At 43.8% G+C, this 13,979-nt stretch overlaps 2 protein-coding genes across 2 annotated transcripts; both read left to right on the forward strand.

Annotated features, from left to right (window-relative positions):
* The first annotated feature begins 1,137 nt into the window (after positions 1–1,137).
* On the forward strand, positions 1,138–3,269 carry LOC134099201 (odorant receptor 131-2-like). Its single transcript, XM_062551992.1, has 2 exons — positions 1,138–1,375; positions 2,267–3,269. The coding sequence occupies exon 2, from the start codon at positions 2,278–2,280 to the stop codon at positions 3,211–3,213; it is 936 nt and encodes a 311-aa protein (XP_062407976.1). The 5' UTR covers positions 1,138–1,375; positions 2,267–2,277; the 3' UTR covers positions 3,214–3,269.
* A 2,151-nt stretch (positions 3,270–5,420) lies between these two features.
* LOC134099202 (odorant receptor 131-2-like) lies at positions 5,421–6,356 on the forward strand. Its single transcript, XM_062551993.1, has one exon. It carries the CDS (start codon positions 5,421–5,423, stop codon positions 6,354–6,356), a length of 936 nt encoding a protein of 311 aa, XP_062407977.1.
* Positions 6,357–13,979: the final 7,623 nt, after the last annotated feature.

Raw genomic sequence — 13,979 nt, forward strand, 5'->3', positions numbered from 1 at the left:
CTAATACTGTTTTAATCTATAGCTTAAGAATGACCCTGGCCAACCGCACCCATGTATGACTTCCAGACAGTATAGTTAAACATGTTTCAGAGACCACGTGAAAACGTGATAAAAGTCAAAGCTTAAGGTATAATTTACAAATGGCAACGTTTTTGGGAAGACTTGTCTAAAGCCCATGCTCCCTATGCTTCTCTTTTAGTCCTTACGATATAATACAAGACTCCCTAATTTTGGTCAGTAGGTACCCAGAGACGGACAGCCAGGGTTCAGAAAGTAAAAGTCCTGCTATAAGTGTTTGATCCAATAATTTAGTAAACCAACTAGCAGCCAAGTATATCATACAATTAGTGAAGTGCACAGGTAGAAAAATGGCAGGACTTTTACTTTCTGGAGCCGGGATGTTCGCTTCTGTCGGTAGCATTCAAGGGGAAGTCTCATAGTGATTTTTGACAAGTATACCACCCTAGCCTTTTGTGTTTTATCAGCCTGTTTATGTCCATTTGTCTGGGTGGAAATCTTACCGTAGAATAGACTAAACATTTTAACTGATTAAAAAGCTCCACAAAACTTCCACAGCTGATTATTTACAGTAAGTCAATATTTTCTTGTATTACAGCTTAACCGAAATGTTATGTAGGCTATGAGTATGTAAATGAGCCATTATCTATGAAGGGCCGCCTAGGACATAATTCATACTTGGTCTTACATAGATACACCACACACTCACTATTATCAAAGAGTACTTCTATACTCTTTGATATGATAATCCTTTTACATGTATGTATGAGAGGGCATAGTGGTGTATCTGAGAGAGTATAGTAGTGTAGCCTATGTGAGAGAGTATAGTGGTGTGTGTATGTGTGTGTGTGAGAGAGAGAGAGAGAGAGAGAGAGAGAGAGAGAGAGAGAGAGAGAGAGCTTGATTGAAACGTTTAGCCTAATTGATCGCTCAGCTCATGATTGGGTCGTCAATGTCAGTTCTCTCTAGCTAGCCAATTAAAATGAGTTCTCTTGCTAGCCAATTACTTAGTTTGCATTAAGCTTTGTTCCAAAACAGACATGCTGGTAGGTCGTTTTGGTAACCTAGCAACAATAAACACTTGACCAAAGCGCTCTGAAAATGAGGTTGAGGGTGCTGTCGGCGCAAAAAAAAGTGATGGGTGGACACAGGCTCACGACTCACTGGCCACAGCAGCCAAGGTTACCAAAACCGTCTGCCAGTCAGACAGTAATGCTGCCAGCACAATCCTTTTAAAAATGTTATTTCGATGCTAACCAACTAGCTAACTAGCTGAAATGACAGCAATCGTTCAGGACTCAGCTCATATGACTTCGACAGACAAAAGGAGCTCATTTAATTGGCATCACAATAAAAGGTCAGTGTTTCCCAGACTTTTTTTCCTTGAAGGCCCCCTTGCCTGTGTCTAAGACAAGCCAGAGCCCCCTATTCAAACTCCTACCAGCACACACACAACATTGTTTATTGAACGATCGGGGTCCGGGGATAAATTACCAATGCCTAGCCTAGCCCGACCTGAAGGTTGTTTACACAAGTTCAGAGGTCAGAGGTAATAAACAGCTACATGAATTCAAATGTGGAACAAAAATATGTTTTAATTTGGATTATACAGAGTTTTAATTCGCCAACTAGGTGTGTTATTGGGATTTTATACATTTAAATGTGCGCAAATATAATTTTGATAATCTCATAACCTCAGCCTAGGAAACATTGTGCGCATTGTGCGCACCTGCAATCTCTGGCGGCCCCCGGACTCCAGGTTGGAATCCACTGGAATAGGTCACCCCCTATGGCTTTGTAATTTATGTTACTATGTGTGTTATTAGGACCTGATTAATATTCATCATAAATTAATCTATACCTATAATAAGGGAGGCCTTTTCTCTGGGTGTCTGGGTCAGGATATTACAGCAGGTAAAGAAGAGGTGGTTCAGATCCAGAGACACACAGAGCAGCTCTTTCAAACAGTGTCTGTTTAAATGAAAGCTTTTAGACCTCAATTCATCAACAAAAGCTGTTGATTATTGTTTTCATTTTCTTATAACCATTAATGTCTGTTAGTTTCCTGCATATTATGGGATCTCTTCTGATGCATTCATTGTCATTATGCGGCTTTTGTTTTTGTAGCTCATAGGTTACTCATATTGAACACTCCGAATGCCGAATGAATGGCTCCAGTATGTTTTAAAATGTGCATCCATTTTAGGGTAATGTGTCTTCATTTCATCATGCTTTATTATGTTTGAAGATTTCAGAGACATGTCTGAAAACAGCAGTGAACAGAAGATCCTGAAAGGCAACGACCCGATTCGGCTCAACCTGACCACAGCCCTGGTGCAGATCCTGGTGTGGCCCTTCATCTACATCAACCTCTTCATGTACTACACCTTCCGCAGGAAGCCGGCGCTCCAGGCAGAACCGCGCTTTGCGTTCTTCGCCCAGATGTTGCTCGCCGACTCGGCCCTCTTCCTCATGACTGACTTTGTGGTCGTCACCATCCACGTTCACTTCCTGCTGCCGCTGGGGTTCTGCATCCCGTTCTCTGTCGTTCTGCACGCTCTCACCCACGTCTCGCCCACCTTCATCACGGCCATGTGTCTGGAGCGCTATGTGGCCATCTGTTTCCCTCTGCGGCACGTTGATGTCTTCACCCCGACCAGGACCCTGTTTATTGTAGTCGTTGTGTGGCTCCTGAGTTTTCTGCGCCCATTTGTCGACCTGTGCATTCTTTTATCGGCCGTGTCCAAAAGCTACTTAAATGGATGGAATTTTTGCTATTATGAGATTCTCCTGGTGATCAAGTGGCACATGGAACTAAGGGGCAATTTGTTTATTTTGAACTACCTGGTGCTCCTGGCCATTCTGTTCTTTTGTTACGTTGCCATTATTCGCGTCGCTCGCCGGGCCTCCGGTAAGGACAAGCAGGCGGCCGCTAAGGGCCAGAGGACCCTGCTGCTGCACCTCCTGCAGCTCTTCCTGTGCACGCTGGAGGTCGTTTGTCCTTACATCGAGGCCAAGGTCATACAGATCGATCTGAACATTTACGTCATCGTACGCTATTTCAATTTCTTGGCATTCACTATTCTGTCCAGGGCAGTGATTCCGCTTATCTATGGCTTCAGAGATGAGAAATTTTACTCTGCTATGAAAAGTGTTGGAAAATGGAATAAGAGCAAAATTAATTTTGTTAAATAAAATATGCTACATGATGTGACATAGGAAAAATAAGGGGGTGAGTTAGGCAAAATAAAGATTTTATCTTTAAAATTGTTATTAGCATTATTAGCAAAGCTGCCAAAATAGAAAGAAAAAACCTTCCAGGTTCCTAAAATTCACTCAGAACTCTGTAGGGTCTTTGTTGTTTCAGTAATTTGTAGTATGAAAATAAATAACATAAAAATAAAGCTTTAATGTTTTCACTATTGTATTGTTTTCTTATGTACATATATTTTTTTTTGGGGGGGGGGGGGGGGGGGGGGGCTTTTTATGCCTTTAATCAGATAGGACAGTGTAGGGTGACAGGAAACGAGTGGGAGAGAGAGTGGGGTGGGATCCGGAAAGGACCACGGGGCGGGAATCGAACCCGGGTCGCCGGCGTGCGGTGCAGGTGCCCCAGCCAGTCGCGCCACGACTGGGGCCATGTACATATTTTGTGAGGTTTAGTCTGTGGTGTAAGTCAACAAAGGGCATGCACATCCAAACAAAAGTAATCTGTAAGTCCTGGACAGAAGTATAGAGTATAGATTTGGGAGCAGTTTGTGATGTGCATTCTCCATGCTTTTTGATTTATATATTTTTAAGTCGGTGGTAAATTAAATCTCTTAAGTGGTTGATCCATCAACATATGTGTATGTTCTCCATCTTTCATGCCATTCATGGCATCATTGATTAGTTCAGGGAATTGAGCGACTGTCTGTAAAGACTGTACACTTTATGAACACTGTGTGTTTGACATAAAAGGTCCATCCTCACAAACAGGACCATCATCATGGCAAAATGTGCCTATACACTGACAGTATACTGATGCATTCCTAAGCTCTTCTGTTTGTCATTCTTCACATTATAGATTTTTTAATCTTGATACAAGATAAAGCATATTGTACATAATAGTACCGCTGCTCAGTCCCGTACATCCTCTCCCACTTGTCAATATGTCTCCTTCTTCTACTCCATCCTCTTTCAACCTTCGAGTATGTGTATGCGTGCCTGCGTGTGTGTGTGTCTCTGTGTGCATGTGTGTGCCCATGTGTGTTTATGTGTGTGTGTGTGTGTGTGTGTGTGTGTGTGTGTGTTTGTAAGAGCAACCAGTTACCTCTACCAGCAACCCTTCGTTCAACACCACCATCTACAGGCCAATGGGTGCACAGTCACTAAATGTAGACATGAAGCCAATCCTAAAAAAAAATCCCTTTGATGAAATTTCACGAAACTTGGCATACCCCCAGAGGATGTCAGGTTAATCACACACATTTTGCACACATTTTGTGCAGTTCAGAACATCTCAACCTCAACTTTTACTTATTTTTTTGCAAATCACAAATGAGTAGTTAAGGCTCACGTTGATGTGGGCCCTTGAGATCAACGTACCATAAAAATGTCTTTATTTTCGGTGTCATGATTCAGGTAGTTATTTAGGAAAAACTGCATTTTTGTGGGTTTTAGGGGTTGGAGGGTGGGGGGAGTGGCCCCCGGGGACCAAACAAAAAATGCTCCATAAAAGTCTAGTTGGGCTACATGGCCACCAAGTTTCATGTGCCCTGGTATTTCGGTGTCCCGGGTATCGCTGACCAAAATTCAGGAAGTAGATGATGGGAAAACATGAATAGATAAATAGATAAATGAATGAATAAATAGACAAAAAGAACTTTGACAATCCTTATATGACGCTTCTCTAGCTACACTAGCTGCAGTCATATAACACTTGGTTAGATTGTATTAGATAAGCAGCTGTTGCAGTGCATATTTAAGGCCTAGTGTACAGTGACCTATCCATCGCATATCATCTTTGTCCTCTTTCCTGAGTTCAGACTTAATTCATAGTATTTCATTTTTCAGGCATCCCATTATACCACAATAAAACGGTCTTTTGATCTGATGAAAAAAAAGTGCATTGGGTTTTATCTTGTAGGCCTATGAGTTTTCAGATAATTGCACACTTCACATTAACATTAACTCACATAATTGTACAGAACAGCTCTCCATTCAAAACTTAGAATGTTTACAAAAGTACACATTCTACTGTACAGTATGTTGTCTTCTGTAACCCATAGCAAAGAAACCACTAGGGACAGCCATAGCACTACTGACTACTGTCTGATCAATACTGCTCTAGGCTTATATTAAGGGACGGCTGAGGGCGTCTTGTCACTGATTCCTCCTTCCCTTGAGCAGACTTCAGAGACATGTCTGAAAACAGCAGTGAACAGAAGATCCTGAAAGGAGATAACCCGATTCGGCTCAACGTGACCACAGCCCTGGTGCAGATCCTGGTGTGGCCCTTCATCTACATCAACCTCTTCATGTACTACACCTTCCGCAGGAAGCCGGCTATCCGGGCAGAACCACGCTTCGTCTTCTTCGCCCAGACGCTGCTCGCCGACTCGGCCCTCTTCGTCATGACGGACTTTGTGGTCCTCACCATCCACGTTCACCTGCTGCTGCCGCTGGCCTTCTGCATCCCGGTCGCCGTGGTCATTCACGGGCTGGCGCAGGTGTCGCCCACCTTCATCACGGCCATGTGCCTGGAGCGCTACGTGGCCATCTGCTTCCCTCTGCAGCACGTCAACGTCTTCACGCCGGCCAGGACCCTGATCATTTCAGTTGTGGTGTGGTTCCTGAGCTTCCTGCGGCCCTTCGTCGACTTGTGCATCTTCTTCTCCACTGCGCCCAAGAGCTATTTGAAAGGGGTGAACTTTTGCTATTATGAAATTATTCTTGTGGCTAAATGGCACATGGAGCTGAGGGGCAATTTGTTTATTTTGAACTACTTGGTCCTTTTGGCCATTCTGTTCTTTTGTTACGGGGCGATTATCCGTGTCGCTCGACGGGCATCGGGGGACGACAAACAGGCGGCCGCCAAAGGCCAGAGGACCCTGCTGTTGCACCTCCTGCAGCTCTTCCTTTGCACACTGGAGGTCTTCTGCCCTTACGTGGAGGCCCAGGTCATGAGAATCAGTGTGAACACGTTTATAGTGGTGCGCTACTTTAATTTCCTGGCATTCACTATTCTGTCCAGGGCCATTACTCCACTTATCTACGGATTTAGAGACGAGAAGTTTTATGCTGCTATGAAAAGTGTTAGTCAGTGGAAAAAGAGCAAAGTTCATTATGGCAGATAGGATATTTTCAACATTATATTACCAGGTAAATTATATGACATCATGTGAGGAAGGTAAATAAAGATTTTATTAAGGAAATTCCTGTAAGCACAGCTGCTAAGAAAAGAAAAACCAACCACTGCAAAAAGGTTGGGTGCAGAGAATATGCCATCATACACACATTTCAGTAATGCAATGTTGTGTTTCGACTTCATATAAAGACAGCTTTTCCCTGTGTTTTATTGCTTTGTTTTATTGTTTCATTTGTAAATATGTCATAACTGCTGTTGTGAGTGAAGTTGTGGTGTTACATGCAATATTTCAACCGGTCCACCCACCAACCCAGAAAAAGGCTGCTGCAGGAGTTAAAACATGTAAGACTGCACACATGTAAGAGCCCAGTGCAGCTCAACAGTCAGACTGCAGGGTCTCAGTAGGGCACGAAGAGTGACTCTCTCCTCTGAGCCTAGCTAGAAAGTGATCAACTACCACAGTCCTGCCCCTTCTCCTACATAGCTACCCTCTGATCCGTTTACTCTTTCCTGCCCTGATGGCATCAGTGGCACACCTGACCCCTGGGTCTAACAGCACTCTGATATTCTGTATCTGATACAGTATGCTTTGGTATATACTGCCTTGTATGTATGCTCCTTGTCTGTCAATACGACAAAAAAAATGTAAATTAAATATTCCTTTCACTATTTAACATATATGTTCTGAGTTAATCAAGTTTGCTGATTATGTTAACTTGCATGTTCCAAAGCTGTGAGAAGTTTGTTGATCCTCATCCTTAACTTTGTTATGAAACTTAGGCAGCCGTGGCATACTGGTTAGGGCTTCGAGCTTGTCACCAGAGGGTTGCCGGTTCAATCCCTGACCAGTCCCTGGCTGAAGTGTCCTTAAGCAAGGCACCTACCACCTCACTGCTCCACAAGCATTGCTGTTGGGTAGGCAGCTCACTGCTCTGGGTTAGTGTGTGCTTCATCTCACTGTGTATTCACTGCGTGTTGTGTGTGTTCACTAAGTAAAAACTGAAAAGTATACTATACTTATACTGTACTGTACTTATACTTTCAAACATTAATGGTTTGAAAGGCATTAAGAATTACGGCTCCGTTCTGACCAGCAGTTATTTTCTACCCCACCTGAACACCCAGACACACACGTCCCCCCACATCCCCCATCCATGTTTACCACTCACTACCCGCCATTGTTAACTCCTCTCTACATAATACACTTACACTTTACTTGAAGGTATCTACAAAAGAGTGAAATGACACTGTCATGAACATATCATAAACATTATAAAGAAGTCATAAACGCTTATGGCATAACATTTCTGTCATTTACATTCGTACATCCTGACAAGTTAGGGCTAGGGTTAGGGTTAGGGTTAGGGTTAGGTTTTGAGCAAAGTACAACGGTCCTCCCCAAAACATGGAATTACTCCAAGCATGGTTAGCAGAGGAACCGAGGAAAGTGCACAGGCCGACGCTTGTTAAGCATTGTCACAAGAATTGTGAATCATTCCCGTTGGGGCCCCTTTATGGGTTTAGGAAAAAAGAAAAGTCAGAGGGAGAGAATTAGGCTTCAATAAGCATAGGGCTAGTGGGAGGTTAAGTTTAGGATTAAGTTAAGGTGTAGGATTAGTTTTAAGTACACTGAGGTTATGTTTAAGGTCCAAGCTTAGGTTAAATTGTAGTATTTAGGTCCTAACATGAGGTTATATCAGAGAACGTAGGTTATGGTAATATCAGAGAACGTGAGGTCTGGTTAGGTCCGACTGGGGTTAAGTTTAGGGCCTAGGCTTAGGTTCAGGTGTAACATTATTGAAACCGCTTTGTGTTAAGGGCGACTGAGGTTATGCCCAGGCAGCAAAAATTGTGCGGGCCGAACGCGGCCCGATTAAAACGAAAACACTCGGCCAATCCTCGGCATGAATCTAGGACCGATTGCTCTACAAGCTTTCGGCTGTAACGCGGCCCGATTAAGGCGAAAACACTCGGCCAATCCTCGGCATGAATCTAGGTCCGATTGCTCTCCGAGCGCTCGGCTGTAATGAGGCCCTATTGCGGAACCCCGATGTAAAGCCCCCCGTCCAGTTCATTGTCTGGGTTTTATTGATTTCCATTCGTGTCAAGTTAATACTAGAATTGCTAAGCAGTTCTTTATACAAGATATGCCTAATCTGCATATAAATCATAGACAGTTTTCAAGTTTAAAGCATTTTTATTGGACTATACATCACAGCATTCATGTAAAACCAACAGTTCAAATACTTTGAAACATTTAACAAGTCCACTGCATTTGAGTTTGAAACTTATCTACGATGTCTACCGGTTTGCTCTGGCTTCACCATCTCTGTCGGAGGTCAGCTACATCCACCTGGTGCCGAAGAGCTTTTCTGTGGAGTCTTTAGTCAGGGAATTCCGGCGGACTGCATCTGAGAAAAAAAAGACGGCAGCATGTTAGCTAGTTGATTCAGTGTAGCACGTCTCTGTAACCGTAATATGCTAGCCTACTGGACCAGTACAAAAGTATGAGAAAGAGACACGAGACACCAGTTTTCAGAATAAAAATGAAATAAGTCAGTTGTAGGATTTTGTTCCAATTTATTTTCTTCCACAAGTCGAAGACTGAGCTCGTAAATAACCCATATATTGCATCCAAGCTGCAAAGAAATATGAGCTAACATCCCAGCTAGTTTTAGCCCCTTAGCCAATGTTTACCTTTGAGCTAAACAGCTATCGTTACACCTTATTGATCCCCCTTTCGGTTGTTGTCTGATTGTTAATTGAATTACATTTCTGAATTCTTTCTTTTCGTTTCATCTGGAGGGATAGAACGAAGGAACTTCGCGGACAAAGTGGGTCAACATTTCATTAGTAATAACACGAATGTAGTAGTTATGTAAAATGTTAAGGGAACTCAATTGTTGATGATTTATAGGGAATGTTAAACAAGACGTACCTCAAGTTAACCGTATTTCGCAGAAGTCAGGCGTCTTCTCTCATCCAAAGTTATGCACACTCCAGTGATGACTTGAGCTGACTGCGTGCTTGACGATTGCTGCAGTAGCCGTTGAAATCGGCTTCATACTGGTAAAAAGGGTCTGAGCCGAGCGCCCAGTTAACAGCTGTCGAGCAGCGGCCTGCAGGTGGCAAAATGACCTGGCCCAATTGTGGTTGCCACTACTCAGCCGAGGACGCGTCTCAGCCGACAGCGCCGCAGGTTTTGCGGAAGCGGCCCGCTCCTAATTTCTAGCAGGGCGCCGATGCCGCAACTCAGCCGACAGCGCCGGAGGTTTTACGGAAGCGGCCCGCGTGTAATTGCTAGCTGGGTGTTTAGGGCCTGAGTTTAGGTTTAGGTGTAGTATTGAGGTCCTGACATGAAGTTATATCCGAGAACGTAGGTTATGGTTATATCAGAGAACATGAGATCTGGTTAGGTCCGACTGGGGTTAAGTTTAGGTCAGATTAATCTGTTCAGTTCAGATCAGGCGAGCAACACCGGTGCTAGCAGAGGAACCCTCTTCGCGGCAGCCAAGCTGTCCACGGCATACCAGTGAGCTCAGACCAGACTCTGAGCATAGATGGGTTTCTTGTGTATCAGAGAAAGTGAGGTCTGGTTAGGTCCGACTGAGGTTAAGTTTAGGTCAGATTAATCTGCTCAGTTCAGATCAGGCGAGCAACACCGGTGCTAGCAGAGGAACCCCCTTCACGGCAGCCAAGCTGTCCACGGCATACCAGTGAGCTCAGACCAGACTCTGAGCGTGGATGGGTTTCTCGTGTATCAGAGAACGTGACCGCTTTGTGTTAAGGGCGACTGAGGTTATGTTTGAGGGCCTGAGTTTAGGTTTAGGTGTAGTATTGAGGTCCTGATATGAGGTTACATCCGAGAACGTAGGTTATGGTTATATCAGAGAACGTGAGGTCTGGTTAGGTCCGACTGGGGTTAAGTTTAGGGTTAGGGTTAGGGTTATTAGGGTTAGGTATATACTGTAGGACCAAAGCGAGATGAGTGAAAACACTCATCGTATCAGAGTTAGAGAACAAAAACCTAAAAAGTCTTGAAACTCATATATGTTATGTAGAAGGCCAAGACGCTTCTTTTGAGACCACTCTCGACTTCCTGTGATGACCGAAAGTTGGAAATAAACTTTAAAAAGCCTGTATCTCGAGAACGGAAGGTCGTAGAAACAAAATTCCACCTCTGGCATGTTCCTTGTGGTCGAATTATGTCTGACGGAGCACATCAGATTGAGTGTAGCACCTTCCGTTCAAGAGTTATAATCAAAAAACAAATTTCCCCATTGAAATGAATGGGAAAAAGAAAAAGCTGAATTTTCCCAAGGTATAACCCTAGTGTTGAGGCCAAAATCATCACCTGGAGAAAGTGTGTAGGAGTACGTTTCAGAGCATTTGGTCGATTGGTACCCCCTTTTAGTGACACTTTTTTTTTTCCCTAACATTTTTTTTTTACTGTTTGAGTGGATAGATCTTTGAAAATGACTTACAATTGCACCCCTCCATTTCACCACTAGGTGTAGGGTTTGGGAGTTATGAAAGAAAATGGGCTAGGGTTGAATTAAGAGTGTGGTTGGTACAAGGTCCCAACCCTAGGGTTTGGAATCAGCCGCGCGTGAAAAAAACATGATTTTGTTAGGGATATACTATCTCGTTATTTCGAGATAACACACTTAGGTAAAAAAAATATATATTATATACTATTTTTTATTTTATTTTTTACTTTCAGATATTATCTCGTTATTTCGAGATACTAAGTCGTTATTTCGAGATATTGTCTCGTTATTTCGAGATATTATCTCGTTATTTTGAGATGTTACTTTTATCTTGAATTAACGAGATATTATCTCAAAATAACGAGATAATATCTCGAAATAACGAGATAATATCTCGAAATAACGACTTAGTATCTCGAAATAATGAGATAATATCTGAAAGTAAAAAAAAATTAAAAAGTGTGTTATCTCGAAATAACGAGATAGTATCTCGTAATTACGAGATATTATCTCGAAATAACGAGATAATATCTGAAAGGTATAAATAGGGGTGCTACAGCACGAGTGCCATTCAGAGCTCGATCACAACGCAAGAAACATGCAGTTCAGTGAGGTTGCTAGGGAAAACACAGATAGCCTACTTCAGGCCTACCGGTCCTATCCGAACCCTAGTTCCTAAGGGATGATGAGCTCAGACTGGCTTTTTTCCCCACCCCACACCCCACACCCCTCCCCAGAAGAGCTTTGCTACAAGGCCGATGTGGATGGGGTGGTTGTGGAGCTGAAGAGCTTATACACAATTTACCCTGCCATTGCACAGCTCTTTTTGGGGGATGTTGTCAGGGCGGTCAACACATGGGGTTTTTTGAAAAAGCACATAAGGACCGAGGATTATTCCCAGGCAGTCCTGGAGGAATTTCACCATTGCCATGGTGTGAGGGTGGCCTTTCCTGGGGGGGATTGGCACCTCACTTTGTCTCTCGTTCCAAGGGACAAAGTGGTGGTGTCACACCAGTTTATCTCTAGCTCAGTGGCAAGAGCAATGACGTCCGATTTTTTTAAGGACGTCATTGGACATTTCAAGGCCCTGTTGTCAGATTTGAATTCCTTTCAAAAGGCTAGGCCGACCGTTCAGCGCAATAACACTGGCAACTTGTCGAAGATGGCAATATGTCCCGTAGACCAGCAGTTCATGCTTCTTGATAAGGCTATTGGGGAGACACGAGTACCAGCTGGTGTTAAGGTCATGTTGAGCCTTAGCCTTTTTGGACAAAAAGACCCCTCACCTCTCTGCCTGTCTGATATTGTAGACATTACAAAGGTGGAGAAAGTCTCGGTGCACGTGGCTATGTCCATTCGGACTAACCCTTCGGACTCCCTAGGCTCCTTGACACACCTCATGTGGTCAAGGTATGGGTTAGAGCAAGTGACAGGGCCTAGAGGGCATATGTTTACGAATCTGTCTATCCATGAGTCTGCGAATTTCCAGACAAATCTGGATACCAGAGCTCTGGACCTTAGTCCATTTCTCTACGGCATCCTCCAGATGCTTTTGGAATGTCCGAAGGTGAATCATATGCAATTATACTGCGACTCACCCCACACACACCAAGTACCATTTTATAAGCACCCGGTGACTGGGGTCATAACTGCATGTGAGCTTACGTTGCCTGCACAAACCAAGGCCATGTCTGTGCACGTCAAGCAGTACATAAGGCATATGGAGGACCTGATGTCTAAGGCAGATATTTTGCTCCCAGCACGGGTGGAGGCCGTACTCCTTTTCGAGGAGGAAAGGGGTATCCCCGAATTGCTGGAGCCAGAATCTGTCTTCCTGATGGAGGGCCTTCATGCCTTCTTAAGCAAAGAGGCTATGCTCCTGCCATTTCAGGAGGCTGTAGGGAGGTACCTCTGCAGGGACCTGCGTAACATCTGTTTTAGGGCTGAACACTTAGGCGGCTATGAGAACTCATGGAAGGCCTTCCAGAGGGAACTTGCTCAGGAAGAGTTCTTCCTAGGGTTAGGGTTAGGGTCAGGATTAGGATGAGGGTCACTCTTAGATAGGCCTACCACAAGTGAAGTGTTACCAAAATGATTTGCACCTGTGAAGATTTTCACACAAAAAAATTCAATATTAAAACATTGGCCCAGGCTTACAAATCAATTAACACATTTCTCCTACAGCTATAAATCATTGTGTGAAGGAATGTTGTAACGGGAGCAGGAATTTTACTACTGACCCTTGAGGTATAACAACAGACACACTAGATATATAAAACTATATGCCTGTTTTTACATTGTTTAAGAGTTTTATATATCTAGTGTGTCTGTTGTTGTACCTCGATGAGAGGGCCCGGTCGGCTTTTATCCCCCTTCAACCACCAATCACGGGTCCTGCTAATGGTCTCCATTATCAGCAGCACCTGTGGAGGAACATCTCACCAACATGCACACACACACACACACGCACAAAACCCGCCCCTAGGTACGTCATTCAATGTTTTGGCTTTTGCGCCCCACTACAATGTCCTTGTAATTGTTTACCTCATACAAATAAAAAGGCCTACAAGTTGTTGTTTAATTTTGTCCCTGACACCAAATTTAGATATTATTATCGCTGAGGATACTCAACATGTTCCCAATCACAACATATGACTTTTCTAATGGACATTTGCATTAATACAAATTTTAAAAAGCGAATGACATGGAGACATGGAATGGATTGGGGAAATGACAGGAGGTTGGATTTAGCTGGGCCTCCATTGAATCTGAATGTAGTATGGAAGTTGCAGATGCTAGTGCCACAGTGGTATCCCAGATAGCAATTTCCGTTGGGCCGGATCCGCATGAAAGCCTTTAGATCCGTATGTAGCGGACCTACGGTATCTGACTGTGGGCCAGATGTAGCCCACACCCAATAAGCGGACTCGTGTTGCAGATCCGTACACCACAGAATAAGCGGACCCCTATCACACCCAATAAGCGGACCCGTATCGAAGATCCGTAGAACACAGAATAAGCGGACCCCTAACACACCCAATAAGTAGACCCGTATTGCAGATCCGTACCACACACAATAAGCAGACCCGTACCACACACAATAAGCGGACCCGTATTGAAGA

This window comes from Sardina pilchardus, chromosome 13 (genome assembly GCF_963854185.1).
Source record: "Sardina pilchardus chromosome 13, fSarPil1.1, whole genome shotgun sequence".
Lineage (NCBI taxonomy): Eukaryota > Metazoa > Chordata > Actinopteri > Clupeiformes > Clupeidae > Sardina > Sardina pilchardus.